A 19,330-nucleotide genomic window follows, 5' to 3' on the forward strand; every position below is an offset into this window, starting at 1 on the left:
GTAAAGAATGGAAAACACCATTTTCAATGTGTAGGCCATTGCTTCATGTCAATGAAATGTCAATTTTAAGAATAGTTGTGAGTAACTCAGTTGGGGTAATTTCTAGTCATAATATTTTTTGAGGTGACATAAATCTGTTATCACTTAGTTTTCGTTACCAATATACAGGAATCAGTGTAATGACCAGTCACCTGCTTACACAAAGGGCTTGCATGGCATACTGCTGTAGCTGCTTTGCAGTTGTAATACTGATCACTAGCCATAGTGTTGCAGCTGCTGAAACGCCTCATACCACAGCTAATTTGATGTGTTACAGTAATCTGAAGAAATAGCTTCCGCCTCTTACTCAGCATCAGAAATCTTCCCACTACTTGCAAAAATACAATTTCACATCCGTCCCTTAACTAGTGCTGCAATGCTGTCTTTTGGAATACGAACATTATCGTACTCTAAGGAGTCCATAGAAAATAAAATGTAGGAAAAAATACTGTGCTCGGCCTACCATGCTTTTGATAAACACTATCTGCATAAGACGTGTTTAAAAAAATGTAAACATTTTACTGTAAAACAAACAACTAACTACTCAAAAGGACAAAAACCAAAACGGCTACTTCTTAACTAAAAATGTGGAACAATGTATACAGTTGAATATACTTTTCTTTTTTTAAATCGTAAACTTTCACAGTGAGTTTCAAGCTTCCCCATGCTACAAGCTGCAAGGCCCTCAACAAGGTGACAGCAAAAAACGTGTGTCAAAGCAGGGGTGTATGGCTTTGAAGGATATTTTGTCTAATTTTCACAATAAATCAGAGTGCATGGCCAAAAGCAGCAAGACAGAAATAATATATCCTCAATGGTCACATACCATGCACTCTCCTATGCATCCATGCGCAAACATCTCCCAGCAGGATTAGCTTATGTTCCCCATTATGTGACCATGGCCTAAGAAGTAGTCTGTGTTAGACTGGATTGGAGACCTGGATTGGCAAGATCAACCTATGGGCCTCTTAATATATTCAGCAGTCCTTCACTTTCATATCAGGTAATGTAACCTGGACACAGCATGAGGAATGCTCTCCTTCTCCCCCCTACCTGCATGTAGAGCAGGGGTTGCAGAAGCAAATGATATCAACTCGATAATAAACCCCTGAGTATATTTAAAAGGGAAGGCAGTAACAATACTGCCTACTTTTTAAACCCACAGAGAACACTTTCCTTCCCCCCAAGGGCAAAATTATTCTCATCGCTGGGGAGTATAAATCAAACCTGTTAATAAAAAGGATTTAAAATGTAATACCGACATCCCTTTTACGACCAAACCAACTAAAGGGTGTCCTTGGGATTTTTTGGGCATGCCCAATAACATGCTAGTCTGAGTGAACTCCACATGTCACCTGCCTCAGTCTTTACAAGGGCATCACACCTTCTAGTTTCCGAATATATATTTAGGTATAAATATATATATATATATACATATAGAAATATATGTGTGTGTGTGTCTGAGTGTGTGCTTGAAAGAAACATTTAAAAAGTAAAAACACAAATGCAGACATAGGTAAAAATGCCGACATAATGCTAAGGGATGCCTTGCTATCGTATTAAGACGGGCAGGTTGGGGAATCTCGCGCCGGGCTTGGTGACGGCACCTTAAGCCTCCTCTTGCAGTTCTGGAAGCATTCCCTTGTCCATCAGGTGCACCCTTAACGTGTTGAAGATGTGCAACTGCTGATCGGGCCGCAGGGTTAAAAACTGCTGAATCAGTTTGCTTGGGTTGGGTCCCCTGAAATGGAAATAAAGCAGGAGTGAGCATTTAGAGAAACACACTGATTTCAATAGAGTGTACAAGGCCTTACACGTGCATGCAGCTTTCCACGGTTTTAATTTATTTTTCCTATTCCTGGAAAATATTTATATTAATTTACAAAAATCACAAAGGTACGAGAAATTATTTCACATGCTGTTGACTTTTCAAATGACATCAAGATATGACATCGAAGAACTTGAATCACTAGGCTACTTACCTGGTGACAGTGCAGAAATTGACACCCTTTAAAGTTAGTATAAATTTTACAATAAGCGTACGAAAAACCTAAAAAAACTCAGGGGGTTGGCAGAAGCAAAACATATGACAGAAATCGACTGCTGCCGTATAACTATGTATTTGTCTGCCCTACTTAGAGAGTATACTTATGTATGCAAACTAAAAAAGGACAGTACTTTTGGCAGATGTCCCACATCTGCAAAACTCAAACTAACCCCCATACTAAAGCAGATAAAATGGTATTTCATTGATAAACCATGTAATCACTTGGGTGCAGCCACTGTATGGCCCTGATGGAACTATGACAAACATGCTAAGAAAGAACACGTAAAAAGGGATGAGCACCTTACAATTAGCCACAGGAACAAAAGTGAGAACAATTCGCTAACAGCAGAGCAGGTAAAACATGCAGAGGAGGAAAATTAAGTATTTCAACGTCTTTACTTTACTTGGCAAAGTGGAATCGCTGGTAGAAAATCATTAGCATGGGTAATAGCCCCATGCTGTAGGGTTCCACCATTTAGAACTGAAGTTAGACAATGCAGAGTTAAAAGTGTTGGCTTTTGGTTTTTAGGAAACGTGCAGGTTTTATTAATCCTTTATTTAATCCCATAGCCTTTGCCTTGATATGCTGGAGTACCAGACATCAAAAGTTACGAATGCCATAGTTTGTCCAGGTGCTGCTACCGTGTCCGTCAAATATGGCCATCATAAATTAAGGTGCGGTGAAAGGAGGAGGTGGGCAGCCATAGGGTGAGTCCCGCAGCTCAACTGTAACACTACAATGAAGCGCTGTTTGAAGGAACAGGCCTTCAGCTCATTCCAGAAGTAGAAAACGATGAGGCAAGTAAATGCAAGGAATGCACTTCTATATACCTCGAGCAAAGCAGGATGAGGCCTGGTTAAGGGTCTTAACTTTACTCCATTTTCTGGTTTCGAATCTGGTGATGATGTTGACCTTCTTGCATGTGTCACTAGAGGTTTCCATTTTAGTGGTTGTGAATGTTGGGGAGCCAAATTTGAGTGCACTGTATCTGATACAGCAGGGCTTGTATGTGACAAGAGTTGGTGTACTCTACTTTACTTTCTAAGACCTTCAATTAAATCACCTTCTGTGAGTAGGAGGCTTTTAATGGGTGACATGCAGGTCTCAAAGACGCTGACCAGCAGTTACTACTATTGAAATGGAATACATCCAGGACTGGAGGGCAGTTCTTAAGTCCACTTTAGATAGGAAGGGGTTCACTCTGCAGAGAAAGGCCAGGTGATTCCAAGAAATCTCTTCCTTGAGCGTGATGTGGTTCTAGAAGTTGTGGTTGGTGTCTCTGTGGAAGCCCTGCCATTTGGAATCTCTGACAAGCTAGAACGTGAAAATATTCAGGCTTATCTCTCAGAGCTATTTTTAAACCTATTGTGTTCAAATTCCATCTTCATGGGATTAAGCTGGATGTAGGCACTGGACATCAATGCTTGACGTGTAGTGAGGAAGAACTTCACATGGTTGATATTGAGGCCAGAGGAGATATTCAGATAAAGGTGAGTGCCATCTGCCTATAGGTGGATCAAACCAGGGGAATGCAGCATGCGACATGGATTATCATGGGCTTGAAGTAACTCACCTATTTGCACTAGCTTCTCTTCTTTATATACAACTGGAGTGGCTGCAGGACAGTTCCATCAAAACTGGTAAGGGATGCAAGAGTCTCAAGTAAGGCTTTGTGGTCAACAGTGTAAAAGCCCACAAAGTGTCTGAACAGAACAATAAAACAGACGGATGCCAATGAGTGTCATCAACCACTTGGATGGCAGCCATTTTTATGCCTTCGTGTAGCCTTTGCCTTCTCATTGTGCTGGGTGGCCATACCTGTGTGAGTGATCTTACACAGGAATGGCAGGTAAGTAATCTGGCAGTAACTGGCCCAGTCTTCCAGGTCCAGAGGGGGTAGAACCTGCCAGATCTAGAGAGGCATTTGGAAAGGCACCCAAGGTGAGCATGCCGATGATCTTCAGCAAAGGGATCTGGACCTTCACTGAAACTATCCTTCACTATTACTGACTAGATGGCATGTCTAAGACAGTACAACACAAGGAGACGCTGGACGGAGCACTGATACTTTTCTGACACTCACCCCTAGTCACAGATCTGGGTTGAATGCATCATCATTCTTTAGCTCACTTTGCCACCCCAGTTCAGACCCAGCCATATGCAAATCAGTCTTGACCCTGTAACTCATTGGAACAGTCCAGCCTGAACTGCCAAGCCAGGTCTTCCCTGGACCAGAGTGGGGTTTTATAACATCAGTAATAACATCACTGCAACATCTGTAATGACATCATTGATGAGAAGACTGTGCTTGGCGGGGGCGTTATAGTTACTTAGGGGCATTAGTTAAAGTTACTACACAAATTTGGTGAACTTCAGTGTTTTCTTTAGTTAAAAACATTACGTTGTCACTGAAATGTTCATCTAACTACGCCACTTGGTAGTTATAATTAGGATCGCGTTTCCATAGGAAATTGATTTTTTGGTTTGCTAATAATTTTGGCGGCGTTCGATGAATCTTCACAAAACTTTCCCCAAAAATGGTTACGCCAAATTTGGCAGAAAGCTAGATCTTGGCCCCGGTAGTGTGGTTGTTGTTAATTGGTGTAAAAACGTTCAGTAGCTTTTGAGGAATTAAGGTTCAAAATGTATGAATATTTAGCGATGCGATACATCTGCGGAGGTTCCAGGGATCCAGAAGGACAAAATGGGAAATCTCACTGGCAGACCGCAGCCTGAGGAAAATGTTGTAGCGGTTATCTCGCTCCCAATGTCCCTGAAATAAAAAAAACACAACACATAAGGAGGCAGGGCAGCGGTACGTTTACCAAATCTGGGCTATGTTAGGGGAAACCAAAGGGAACACCCGTGGGGCTAAAATCGTTTGAGGATCCATGGATTCAATACAGGCCCCAGAGCAGCATCCAGTGTAGATACGCGAATACCGGGCACCACAAAAAATTAAATAAAAAGGCGTTCGCTGTCCAAGGGGGATTAGGTGGCCATGTCCTGCGACCAACTCCACACCTTTGGCCATGAGCGGCAGGGGGCTGATCGCAGGACGGGTGTTGGGCACAAGGTTGTGCATGGTAGGGGGTTGAGCGTTGTGCCTGGCATTAGGCAAGGCCCTGCGCCCAAACCCACGCTGCGTGTGGGCAAAGTCTGTGCACTGCAACAGGTTGAGCGCAGGGGGGGGTTGGCATAGTAAAGTATGGTGCTAGGGAGTACTTTGTTAAAAGAACTTACAACTTCACAGAATAAAAGGTTAAAAAGTGATCTTATAGGCAAAAATATGTCCGTTGAAAATTCCATTTTAAACAAACGGAAATTCACCAGTAAAAGTTATCTGAAGTTACTATAACCTGGGCCCTAAAGTAACTATTCCACATGCCATCGCCATGTACTGCATATACCCTCTCATGTTACATCGCTCATGAGATGCTCAATGACTCCATTAATGACTCCCTTGATATCTTCTCTAATAACCTCTAAAACAGCAATTTATGAAAACACTGTATGGTGGGACAGTGAGTTAGAAATAGATTAGGGCATGAGGTAGAGTTACTCCAGATAACTATAACTTGTGAACTTCATATGCTTTTCTGAGTTTAAAATTGAATTTTTTAACTGGTATGTTCACCTAACTATAACATCACTTTAACTTTTGTTTTATTCCATTGGGGGAAAGGGGGAACACACACACACACACACATACACACACATACACGTGTAAGAATACTTTTCCATAGCATGGTATGCCTGCCACTGCATAATATGGTATGGTATTGTGCGGCATTTTATGGCCTGTCATTGTATACAATGGTATGGACGGCCATTGTATAATATGGTAAGGGATGGTATTGGCTTGTCACTGTATAGTATGGCATGGTATGCTATGGTATGTCATTGTACAGTATGAAATAGTATGGCCTGTCCGTGTATAGTATGCTATTGTCTGTCATTGTATGCTATAGTATGATGTGGCCTACTATTGTATTGTATAGAATGGTATGGCCTGTCATTGTATGGTATAGTATATTATGGTATGGCAATGTAAGGTATGGCTTGCCGGTGTATAGTATGGTAAGGACGGTATTGACCTGTCACTGTATAGTGTGGCCATGTGTACTGTGTACTGTGTATGTACTGTATAGTATGCCATGGTATGTAATTGTATAGAATGGAATAGCATGGCCTGTCCTTGTAAAGTATGGTATAGCTTTTCATTGTCTATTATTGTATAGTATGACATGGTATGGCCTGTCATTAGGTCTCGCCTAGGCAGCACGCATGCGCTGCTCTAGGAGATGACCTTTTGAAATCGGTCTGCTCCTTTTCAACCACACTCATGCATGTGCTGGCATCCACCTTGCGGGAGTGAGCAGCGGCGCGCGTGCTAATTGAAAACATGTGGCTCTCGCGCCGCCGCTGCTCGCTCCCGCAAGGCGGATGCCAGCACAAGAATGAGTGCTTCAAAACAGCTGCTGCTTGTTATAAGCCCTCCCCCCACCATCCTAATGCATGCGTTTTACTTCATCAAACCTGGATACTTGTTTTTGAGTGACATAATTAGAAATAAATCTGATCCGAGGAGGTCCGAGCCATGTTTGAAATCCCTGCAGCCTGTGTGTGCTGCTGGGTTCCTAACCCTGTGGTGATAACAACAGTCAGTCTGCGTGTGGCAAGAACTAAGGAGCTGTAGCGGGGGGCTGTTCGGTTCCAAGATTTTACCTTCTGCTGCTGGGAGGTCACAGCTTCCTCTGGAGAGAGGGTGGGCGCTGGGACTGTCCTGGGTGCTGAACTCACAGATGCCCGCCTGGCGCTGGCCCCAGCTCTTCGGGCTGCCGCTTGCCCTGTGCCTGGTCTGCGCGTTGTGCTACCGGCATGCGTTGTACGGGGAATTCCTGCACAATGATGTCTGGGCCATCCTCAACAACTCCGATGTCCAGCCAGGGGCCCTGCTCCGGAGCATCTTCAGCAACGACTTCTGGGGCAAAGGCATGGGGGAGAATAGCACCCACAAGTCCTACCGGCCTCTCTGCACCCTCAGCTTCAGGTACAACTGACAGCTTTCACAGACCCTAACACTGTGAAGGATGCTCTAGCAGTGTGCCTCAGTCCCACAGCAGCATGCCTCACTAACGCACTCATCCCCTACTAGGATGAGTGCACACTCAGCTTCAGATTCAGATAGCAGTGATATCACCTTAAAGCCATCTCTTTACCAGCAGTAACGTATCACCCTCATGCCTCATCAAAGCACTCACCCTCCAATGAGAGCACCCAGGCTACAGGTACTACTGAGAGCATTTAAAACCAGTAGCACTACCAGCTTCATACCACAACAATGAACTCGCAGTATCATTAATTCAGCATAATGCTATATTAATGCACACGCATCATGCCATAATGCACCTACAGCTTCGATGCGAGCACGCCGTGCTTCAGATGCTACTGACAGCCTCTTAAAGACACATCTCCACCAGACACCAGAAGTAGCACAGCACTGTCCCTCATTAATGCACTCGCCCCCTCCAGTGACAGAATCCTGAGCTTCAGGTGCTACTTGCAGTATCGTAATGCCATAGCTCGTTCAGCAGCACCTCAGCACCATGCTACTTGATTACATTCTTCTACGCCCCCCGCTTCCACCCCCAAGATTGCCCCTGAGCTTCGGTTATGACTTGCGGTACCTCACAGTCGCAGCACCATGGTGCAATGGTACGTTAATTCACTACCACCCTCTAATGACAGCAGTCTTCGCTTCAAGTACTGGAGGCACCATACACCACAGCCCATCAGTACACCCCAGTACTAAACCTACTACTACCCCTTTACCTGCATCATTGCATGTATGTCACTTTGAACTGCCAGCACCAACTACTGCACTTCCTTCCAGTGACAGCAGCCTCAGCTCCCTGTAGCGGAAGCATCTTAGGACAGGCACACTCCTGCCGTCACGCATGAGGCATGACCGCGCTCCGGGGCTAAGTCATCACTGCACTCATAGCATCGAGAACTGACAGCATCCCAATGAGCGTTCTGGACCACAGTACTTCCCTCCCGTGCCAACCACCAAAGTTTCATGTATTGGGAGCACCTCAGCACGGTGACACTCCGGCCTTCAGACATGTGCTCCGGGGCCCAGCCATCACTGCACCCTTAGCGCCCACAACTGACCATCCCAACGAGCGTCCTGGACCACAGCCCTTCCCTCTAGTGCCAACCACCTAACTTCATGTACTGGGAGCACCTCAGCACGGGGACTCTCCTGCCGTCACGCATGAGGCGTGGGGTGCTCCGGGGCCAAGTCATCACTGCACCCTCCCACCAATTAGAGCATGCTCAGGTGAAGTCACGTTCTAATGGGGAGTCTGAAAACGGTTGCAACCATCTCACAGTGCACCCCCACCCCCAAACCTTAAGTCTGTTCAATATCTTGAGGCATTTGTACACTACTTATCCTGTACTCTTTCATTACAAGCTCGAACGCATCGCAGCACCCTTGCCAACACAAACTGACAGCACCACCGTCCCATTGCACTAACCTCTATCGACGGCACCCTCCTTCAATGCACGCACAGCACCTGATGCAGCACCCCACACTAAGCCAGGCTCACCCCCTCTAGGGATGGCACCCAAGCCTTTGTATACTGCTAAGAGCATCTGCAAACCAAAGTGCGTACAACAACTGCCACTGCCACCAGCCACCAGTGGACTTCTTATGCAGTGACAGCAATCTAAGCACCAGGTACTGCAGGCACCACAGAACCGTCCAGTTTCCTCCACCGTTTACCCTAGTGTTGCCACCAGGCCATTATTTTATCTTCCAGACCTGTATTGTTATGTCCATGCCACTAAAAATGTGGGAAAGCAGTGACATGCACTATTTTCCTCTTTTTAATAATAATCTAAATCAGCAAACGCATGAAAAAAATAGAATACTTTAAAAGTATTTGAGGGCAGTCTAAATTAGTTCTAAATTACTATTAAAGCAAAAAGAGGGATAAATGTCATTTCTTACAAAAAACTACGGAAATTTGAATTTAAAGCATAAGAGCAATGCACAGAGCAAGCAGAGAATGAATAGAACAAGCAGTAGAAATGTATATATATATATTTTTTTTTATTTGATCATTGGAATTAGGAAATGATTGTTCTAACTTTAGGGCTTTCTTCACAAAGATTTAGGCGTGATTTGATGCGACTCCTGGCTTACCGTTGAATTTCTGGAGCAAGACGGGAGTACTCCTACCTTACTCCTGGAATTATGTGGTACTTCAAGAGTAAGTCACAAAAAATATTTGTAAATTTGACTTTTAGACTTACGAGTTAGTTAGTAGTATTTATTGGCCGACCAGGAAAACAAGAGGTGCAACACAGCTGCTTTTATTGTGGGTCTGCAATACTAAACCCAAGTGAGTCTACTCGCTATAAAAGAAATTTGCAGTGTTACAAAATATGCATGTGTTACAATATATGTGCACAGTGATGCTTTGACGACTTATAGTTAAGGGATGATAGAACGTCAGATTAAAAGTTTTCATGCAAAAGTTCAACTTTAGCACTTCAACAATTTTCATGTACATATGTTTAAATGACCTATTTTAAGTATTTAAAGGGTGATGACATGTATATACTGTTATAAAGTTGTGACCTGCTTTTAATTTGTGCGGGTGTTTGCTGATGCTTGGCACCAGCACTTAAATAATTTCACTAGCACATATTTATGGCAGTTGACGACATGGTGGCGCTCTCAGTCTATTTTGTGTAGTAATAAAAAAAAAAAGCATGTGAGCAAATTGTTTAATAATTCAGTACACTCATAAAAATAATAATACCAGGTTGCTCTGCCCATTCTTACAGCTCTGGATCACCTAGTAACTTGTAACAGTTATAGTAATGGTAAGTAGGGGTTGTTGGTACTGGTATTTGGCAGCGCTGGGAGGTACCTGAAGTGGCACAAGCAGCAGTGGCCTTTTGAGAAATATCTTTGGCCCTGGCACTTATTATTTTACAAATTAAGCACTGGCTGTAACTAGTCGAAAACATGACTTTTAAAGTAAAGCAACAGGCATTTGTATTTCAACATAACGTTCTCTGAATTGCCTTATGTAGTATGTTTGTCTAATGAGCAAACAAATTGAGTTCTCATAAAAAATCAAATATAGATCTTCGCACACTGGTTTCTAAAAAGGAAGTTGAGGAAACTTATGAAATATGAAGGTGTAGAATCAAGTAACGATAGGGAAGGGCTTATTCGAAACACTAAACCTTAGTATGCCAAAATAATTAGAGAGAGGAAGACGGAAAACTACAAAGTAAATTGGGATAAGACATTAGCAATGTTGGCTTCAAAGGACAGGAAGAAAGTTTAGGAACTGGTAAATGAAGGTACTAATAAGAACAGAGAGGCATTAAGTTTTAAGATTTCAGAAGAAGCCTGGGTTGACTTTTTATCAGAATTGTATATGGCAAAAAAAGAGGTAGGAAAGGAGGACTGGATGGGCCCAGATGATGATCTTGTATACTGTACCACTACAACAGCAATAAACAAGCATTGGCATAGCCAACAGGTCTCGCCTTTGGGAGCTTATAAGTGTTTAGCCATGCAACAGTTGATGTTGTTGCACCAAGGATATTGTGCTGCATAACTAAATACTTATAAGGTCCCAAAAGCGAGACCTATTGGCTATGCCAATGCTTGTTTTTATAGTATAGTGCAGTATGGCATGCCATTGTAAGGTATGGAATGTTATTTTCTGGCATGTCATTGTATGCTATGGTATGGGATAGCACTGTATAGTACGGTAGGGCTTGTCATTTTATGGCATGGTATTTCATTGTGTAGTATCCTATGGTATGTGACTGTATACAACAGTATTCCTGTCCACTGTATCATATTGTATGGCCTGTCATTGTGTGATGGTATGGTACAGCCAATCACTGTACAGTATGGTATGGCCAGTCATTGAATAGTATGGTGTGGTATGGTGGTCGTGATATGGTATGGCCTATCATCATCATGGTATGCGCTGTCACTGTATAGTATGTTATGGCCATATATAGTATGGTATGGCCATATATAGTATAGCATGGCCTGTCGTTGTATAGTATGGCATGGTACGGTAGGACTTGTCATTGTATAGCATGGTACGGTATTGCCTGTCATTCTGTGTTATGATATGGTCTGCCATTGTCTGGTATGATATGGCATTGCCTGTCATTGTATAGCGCAGTATGGTAGGACCTGTCATTGTAGTATAGTATAGTATGGCCTTCCATTGTATGGTATGGTATGGTATGGCCTGGAATTGTATAGTATAGTACTGTGTGGTATGGGCTGTCATTGTATGGTATGGTAGAGTATGGGGTGGTATGGCTAGTCATGGTATGGTATGGTATGGTATTATCCACATTGTATGGTATGACCTGTCGTAGTATAGTACAGTATGGTATGGTATGGCCAGTCATTGTATAGTACGGTAGGGTAAGGCCAGTCAAGGTATAGTATGGTATGGTATGGTATTGCCTGTCATAATATATTAGGGTATGAATGGTGTGTCATTGTATAGTACAGTATGGGCTGTCATTGTATGGTTCGGCTGCCATTGTATAATATGGTATGGTATGGTATGCCACTGTACAATATAGTATGGCATGCCATTATATAGTGTGAGGAAATGTGGTGTATGATATGGTGTGAGTGTACAACCTCACTGTGTAATACACTTACTATCCCCTTTAGGACTCTTGGGCTTCATTTGTCAAACCATCAGCTCAATCCTGGGAAGCTGTGGCACTGAGCAGCAAGGTTTACACAGAGGAATAAGTGTAAATAATATAATCAGTATCAAAACAATTGAAGAAGAAATCGACATGACCCTCATGAAATCCGACACCAATTTATAAAAATAGACTTATTTTTATAAAAATGTAGACACTAGAACAAAAAAGATCCACCATAGGGTTCCGGGGATATAGATTTTACAAACAATAATAAATCAAAGGAATTTCACTTACCTATGAATAAGCCTTGGCAAAGTTAACAAATTGGACTCTTAAAAACGTCATCAAGGAAAACGTACGTGTCAATGCGGTTGGTAAGAAGTACCTGGGGCGACTGGGTCCAGCAGGGAACTAGTCAAAGGGATGAGCAAGGTCCTCAAGAACAGTTACCTTGACAGAAGCAGAAGTCCTTCAGCAGTTATAGGCACTTTATTCGCTGTTCACTGGATTCTTATGGAGTATTCCTGAAGCAAGGGATGAAGGATACTGAAAATGCTCTAAGGATGCTGTGGATGCGACGCGGTCGACAGGGGTTTTCCTGCAAGGATTCCTCGGTCCACGAAGATGGAATGGGGGGCTCCTGGTTACAGGGTCAACATCCCATGAAGTCCTCTCTGTCTGGCCGAAGTCCAGTTGCCACTGGACTACCAGTCATCCATTGTCAAGGTCACAGGCCAATCCTGCCTGAGTCGATAACTTGTCTTCTGAGGGTCCCAGCAAATCTTCGACAGCACTCCCGGACTCAACGAACTTGGCTGAATCTGTGTGTGTTGGGTCTTTGCCCTCGATGCTGCATGGCAGCCGTTGTATCAGCTTGAAGACTTAGGCCAACCAAGTTACCACACCAGGCTTCTTCAGCTGTTGTGTTCCTGAGCTGCAAACAGGAGGCCAGTCAGCTGGCCTTTGGAGTTTTCTTGGCATTGACTGGTCTCTGGAGATGGCTTCTCCTTGAGCAGGACATGGTTGGCATAGTTCAGCTCTTCGCTAGACAGCAGGTGCAAACCTCGTCGGTGTAGCCGATCTTTGTTGGTCCCTCTGTGTAGCAGGGCAGTCCTTCTTTGGCCCCTTCCTCCAAGGTGGTCGAGATCTGAGGTCTGGTTGTGAAGGGTGCCCTCTTTATGCTCGGAAAGGGCCCTCAGGGCAGGATGCAGTTGGTTACCAATGGACTACCTGGTCCCATCTCACCTAGTGACCACTTCCTGTTGAGAGTGGCATCTGGCTACTCCAGTATGCACCATTCTGCCCACTCCCAAGATGGTGATACTCCTCTCTCAGTGTCCACACCTCATTAGCCCACCCCGGAGTGTGGCTAACTCAGGGCTACAAGCCCCTGGGGAAAACGGTTTGGCAGCTGGATTCCCCTTTCTGTGCCAGCCTGGCTACCTCAACAATGGGACAGCCTTCTCTGCTGGTGTTACAGATCTGCCCTTCTAGGGCGGCATCACCTTTGAAGCCTGTCTTTTGGGGTTAACAACTAAGTGGCTTCCTGTAAAAGGGAGGTGACATCTCCCTGGCCTGAAATCTCTCATTATTCTCCTTCCTGAGAGTCATTGACAAGTCTCTCCAGGAGGGCAGAAAGCTGCATTGTGAAGCAGGCTTCATGTGTGCGCAAGAAGGCACAGGGGTTTTAAAGGCAACTAAGAGGCAGCTTTTCTAAAGCTGCACACAGGAACAAGTTACATTGATTTCTACTTGAGTCATAAGTCGGGCTTAATCTAACAAGTTGTTTGATACCTTGGAGCACCTACTTTGGTCGCACCGTTCTGGAGTCAGCACAGCTGAGGGGTCTGCGTGTAACCCTGCACTTGCCAATTGGTTGACCAAATCTTTCCACAGAAAACGGCAGTTTTGCGTGTTTCACTGTCAAGACATGCAAAGTGCATGTCCTACCTGGGTCATATGTTGCACCCTGCCTTTAGGGCTCGGTAGGCCTCTCAGAGGGGTGACTTACACACATGTCCAGTGTGCTATTGTATAGTATGGTATGCTACTGTATATCATGGTAGGCTATGGCATGGTCTGTCATTGTATAGTATCATATGGTATGGCCTATCATTGTATAGTATGGTATGGTATGGTATGGTGTGGTATGGCCGCTTATGGTATGGTCCTTCATTCTATGGCCTGGCATGGCCAGTCATTGTATAGTATGATATGAAATGGGCTGTTATTGTATAGCTTGGTCTTTCATTGTATGGTTTGGCCTATCGTATGGCATGGTACGGTATGGTCTGTCACTGTATAGGATGGTATGGCCTGTCATTGTATAGTATGGTAATTCATGGCCTGCCACTCTATAGGATAGTATGGTATGGTATGTTCTGTCAATGCACAGTATGGCCTGCCATTGTAGTATCACATGGTATGATACGATGTGTGACTGTATAGTATGGTACAGAATGGAGCGGCATGGCTTGCCATTGTATAGTATAGTATAGAATAGTATGGTATGACTTGTCATTGTAAAGTATGGTATCGTCTGTTATTGCATATCATGGCAGGGTGCAGTATGGCCAATCATTGTGTGGTATAGTATTGTATACTATGGTTTGGTGTGGCATGGACTGTCATTGTATAGTACATTATGGTGTGGTATAGTATAGTATGGAAAAGCTTTTCATTTCATATTATGGTATGGTTTGTCATTGTATAATATGGCATGGCCTTCCATTTTATAGAATGGTGTGGTATGGTCAGCCCTTGTATATTATGATATAGTATGGTATAACCTTTCATTTCATAGAATTGTATGATATGGCCAATCCTTGCATAGTATGGAACGGCCTTTCAATGCATGGTATACCGTGGTATGGCCTGCCATTGCATTGCATGGCATGGTTTGTCATTGTATAGTATGGTATGGCCTGCCATTGTATTGTATAGTATGGTATGACATAGGTTTTCATTGTATTGTATAGAATGGTCTGTCATTGCATTGTATAGTAAAGCATAGCATGGCCTGCCATAGTATAGTATGGTACGGTAGAGTATGGTCGCTCATTATATAGTATAGCATGGTCGGTCATTGTATAGTTTGGTATGGTATGGCATGGCCTGTCACTGCATTTTATGGCATGGCCTGTTATTGTATAGGATAGTATAGTATAGCTTGTCATTGTATGATATAGTATGGTATGGTGTGTCATTGAATAGTATAGTATGCATTGGTTAGTCATTGTATAATATAGTATGGTATGGACTGCCATTGTGTAGTATGGTATGGTGACCCCCTGTGCCCCCACAGCCGGTCGCTCCTCTCCCCTGCTTTGCCGCTTCCTGCCGCCTGCCTGCTACCGCTGACGCCGCTCACCACTGTCACTGCTGCTGACCTTCGCCTCCCGGTAGGTGCCGCCTCCTGCTCCCTGCCGGCCGCTGCCCCTTGTTTCCGCCCTTTTACCGCCGCCGCTGCCCCTGGCTAGTTTCCCTCGCTTTTCCCGCCGCTGACCCCACTGACCCGCCTCCCCTCGCAGCACATTGGCCACCCCGCTCCCAGCTGACCACCCCTCCCGGCTCCTTACTTAAGGGGTCCGCGGAAGGCTGGTCAGTGTGACCCCCTGTGCCCCCACAGCCGGTCGCTCCTCTCCCCTGCTCTGCCGCTTCCTGCCGCCTGCCTGCTACCGCTGACGCCGCTCACCACTGTCACTGCTGCTGACCTTCGCCTCCCGGTAGGTGCCGCCTCCTGATCCCTGCCGGCCGCTGCCCCTCGTTTTCGCCCTTTTACCGCCGCCGCTGCGCCTGGCTAGTTTCCCTCGCTTTTCCCGCCGCTGACCCCACTGACCCGCCTCCCCTCGCAGCCCATTGGCCACCCCGCTCCCGCCTCCCAGCTGACCCCCCCTCCCGGCTCCTTACTTAAGGGGTCCGCGGTGGGCTGGTCAGTGTGACCCCCTGTGCCCCCACAGCCAGTCGCTCCTCTCCCCTGCTCTGCCGCTTCCTGCCGCCTGCCTGCTACCGCTGACGCCGCTCACCACTGTCACTGCTGCTGACCATCGCCTCCCGGTAGGTGCCGCCTCCTGCTCCCTGCCGGCCGCTGCCCCTTGTTTTCGCCCTTTTACCGCCGCCGCTGCCCCTGGCTAGTTTCCCTCGCTTTTCCCGCCGCTGACCCGCCTCCCCTTGCAGCCCATTGGCCACCCCGCTCCCGCCTCCCAGCTGACCCCCCCTCCCGGCTCCTTACTTATGACGCCCCCAGAGCGACCGCGCAGCGGGAGCGCGATTGAGCGCCGAAGGTGCGCCAAAGGTAAGCCCGTCTGCGACCGTCCGCGCCTGGACCGCGCCCAGCGCCAGACCACCTGGCCCCCGCGTCCACCACCCCCCCCCCCGTAGGACCTACGATGCCGCCACACTCAACGCACTCAACACCGGCCGAACCCCCGGATGCTACCGAGCATCCCCGCGACGCACCCATGGACCCTTCGTCTGCCGATCCTGCAACTTCTCCTGCCTCCGACCCGGCACCGCGCCCACCAAGACGGACAACAGCAACCACCTCAAGTGCATCTTGCCCAACACCCGCTCCGTCCACAGACACGCCGTGGAACTCTGGAACCTCCTCGACACCGCATCTCCAGACGTCGCCTTCCTCACGGAAACCTGGATGAACGCCTCCTCAGCCCCCGACATCGCCATAGCCATCCCGGACGGGTACAAGATCATCAGGAAGGATCGCATCAACCAGACTGGAGGAGGCATCGCCATCGTACACAAAAGCACCATTCGCATCTCGACTGACTCCATCGACGCATTCAACGCCGCAGAGTACCTGCACTTCCAGATCCACACCGACCCCAAGACTACCCTCAGAGGCACCCTCATCTACAGACCCCCGGGACCGCGCACACAGTTCTGCGAAGACATCACGGACTTCATCAGCTCACACGCCCTCCCCTCCACCGACTACATCCTCCTCGGGGACCTCAACTTCCACCTGGAGAACAACGACCGCAACACCACCGCCCTGCTGGACAACCTCGCCAACCTCGGACTCAAGCAACTGGTCAACACCCCCACCCACTACGCCGGCCACACGCTCGATCCCGTCTTCTCATCCAGCAAGCCCATCACCTTCAGTCACTCCACCGGACTTCACTGGACTGACCACAGCTGCGTCCACTTCAGCTTCAGAAAGTACATGATCCACCACCACCCTAAGCAGGTTCCCCACAGAAACTGGAGCAAGATCACCACCGACCAGCTCGCCACCTCCCTCAGCCAGAGCCCACCTGTCAGGACAACGGACCCCAACACAGCAGCCCGCAACCTCACGCAGTGGCTGACCTCCTGCGCCGACGACTTCGCCCCACTGAAGAACCCACCCACCAGGCCCAGAAGCAAGAAGGCCCCCTGGTTCCCCGACGAACTCAAGGACTCCAAGAAGGCCTGGCTCCTCGACAAGACCGCCGACAACATGACCGCCCTCAAACTCGCCACCCGCAGACATCACCAGCTCATGCGCACCACCAAGAAGAAATCTCTGAAAGAACGACTGGACAACAACGCCCATGACAGCAAGGAGCTCTTCAACATAGTCAAGGAGTTCTCCAACCCCAGCACCGGCAACAACGACATCACTCCCTCACAGGACCTCTGCGACTCCCTCGCCTCGTACTTCCACCGCAAGATTGCCGACATCCACAATAGTTTTGGCGCTCCACCCCCGCACCCATCGGTCGAACCTACGCACCCCGCCGCCACCCTCCAGACATGGACCAAGGTGACCCCCGAAGACACGGCCCGCATGATGCACACCATCCACTCCAGATCTCCGACCGACCCGTGCCCCCACCATGTCTTCAACAAGGCAACCTCCACCATCGCACCCCACCTCCGAGACATCATCAACACCTCCTTCGACACAGCCACCTTCCCGGAAAGCTGGAAGCATGCCGAGCTCAGCGCACTGCTGAAGAAACCAACAGCGAACCCGACCGACCTCAAGAACTTCCGCCCCGGGGAGGAGCCTAGCGCGCAACCAAGATGGCCGCGTAGGTGCGAGGCTCCCGAGGACCTCCTACGTTTATCCTGCCTTCATCCTGAATCGGTTGAGGGGACTGTGTCGGTGAGCCTGAGCCGAGGTGGTACCCGTTTTCCGTTTTTGAATCGGACCCCGGGTGCCGGGGTGAGCACCGACCGAAGTTTGCGGCCTACTTCCCTCCTGACCCCGGATTCGAGTTTGGGGGTAACCCAGTGGCGAAGTGAACAACAACGGCGGGCTGGGCCTGGCGAGTCGCGTACCCCGCACTTTCACTTTCGCTTTTGACTCCCCCTGCCCTCATCGCAAGTGGGATTACGGCGCTTCTTTGTGTTGGGGTGGCCTCGCTGGGAGACCCTGCCTGCCTGCCTGCGGTGGCCCGCTCTGCCGTCCTGGGGTGACCCCCGGGGCTCTCGTCCTTGATTGCCTGCTCTCCACTGCGTAGCTGGTGAGGGCGCGAGCCACACGACGATGGCCACGAAGCAGGATGGGGATCGGTTGAAGGCCAAGTCTACCCGGCGTGGCACCGCGCATCAGGCCAACATTATGGACCGCTACACCCTCCCGAAGGGGTCTCCCGGCGGATCGCACAAGTCCTCCGAGTGCCCCTCGGATGCCCCGGATTTGCCTGCGGATCTGACTTTGCAGGATGTTATGGGCGCCATTGCTGAGATGAAGACCTCAGTGGGCCAGCAATTCGACACCTTGGCACATAAACTCAACGCGGTCCTCATCGATGTCAACCTTGTTAGAGCCGATCTCTCTAAGACCAATGACCGGGTCGACTCTTTGGCCCACACCGCGTCGGGCCTCACGACTGAGGTAGCGGCCCTTCAGACGGAGGTGCATCAGCTCCGTCAGGCAAGTGCGCTCCTGGATCGGCGCCTGGAGGACTCCGAGAGCAGGGCCCGGAGGAATAATATCCACCTTATTGGAGTGCCCGAGGGACGGGAGGAGTCGGCGGCGGATCTCTTTGTGGAGGACCTGGTCTCTACCCATCTCCAGCCTAAGGGGCTGAGCAAATTCTTTGCGGTGGAGAGGGCCCATAGAGTTCCCGGAGGCAGGCCGAAGGTCGGAGCCCCTCCGCGGCCTCTTATTGCCCGTATTTTTAACTTTCGGGACAGGGATGCGATTCTGCAAGCTTCCAGACTGCAAGGGCCGATTAAGCTGGAAAACATGGAGGTGAACTTTTATCCTGACTTCACGCAGGCGGTCCAGAAGCAGAGACTGAGTTTCCTGGGTGTCAAGCGGCGGCTTCGGGACATGAACCTAAAATATGCCATGCTCTTCCCAGCCAGGCTGCGGGTGGAGGCGGATGGTCGCACTCACTTTTTTGACCGTCCTGACATGGCCGGGGACTGGTTGGACACTTTGACTGGGGGACATGGTCGGGATGGAGGGGGGGCGACAGGAGGTGAGCGCTCACCGGACCGGGTCTGAGGTACTGACACCGTGGCTCACCCCAGATGATGCCACTTTTGGCCATGCTTAG

At 47.9% G+C, this 19,330-nt stretch overlaps 1 protein-coding gene across 1 annotated transcript in view; it reads right to left on the reverse strand.

Moving 5' to 3' along the window:
- Positions 1-1,503: 1,503 nt before the first annotated feature.
- The window catches only part of CDS2 (CDP-diacylglycerol synthase 2), a 335,907-nt gene continuing 318,080 nt past the window's right edge, over positions 1,504-19,330 (reverse strand). The window contains exon 13 of the mRNA XM_085636351.1: positions 1,504-1,780. Within this exon, the coding sequence (XP_085492477.1) occupies positions 1,648-1,780 (133 nt within the window). The 3' untranslated portion in view covers positions 1,504-1,647. The remainder of the gene's footprint in view (positions 1,781-19,330) is intronic.

Source organism: Triturus cristatus, chromosome 11 (genome assembly GCF_964204655.1).
Source record: "Triturus cristatus chromosome 11, aTriCri1.1, whole genome shotgun sequence".
Taxonomy (NCBI): domain Eukaryota; kingdom Metazoa; phylum Chordata; class Amphibia; order Caudata; family Salamandridae; genus Triturus; species Triturus cristatus.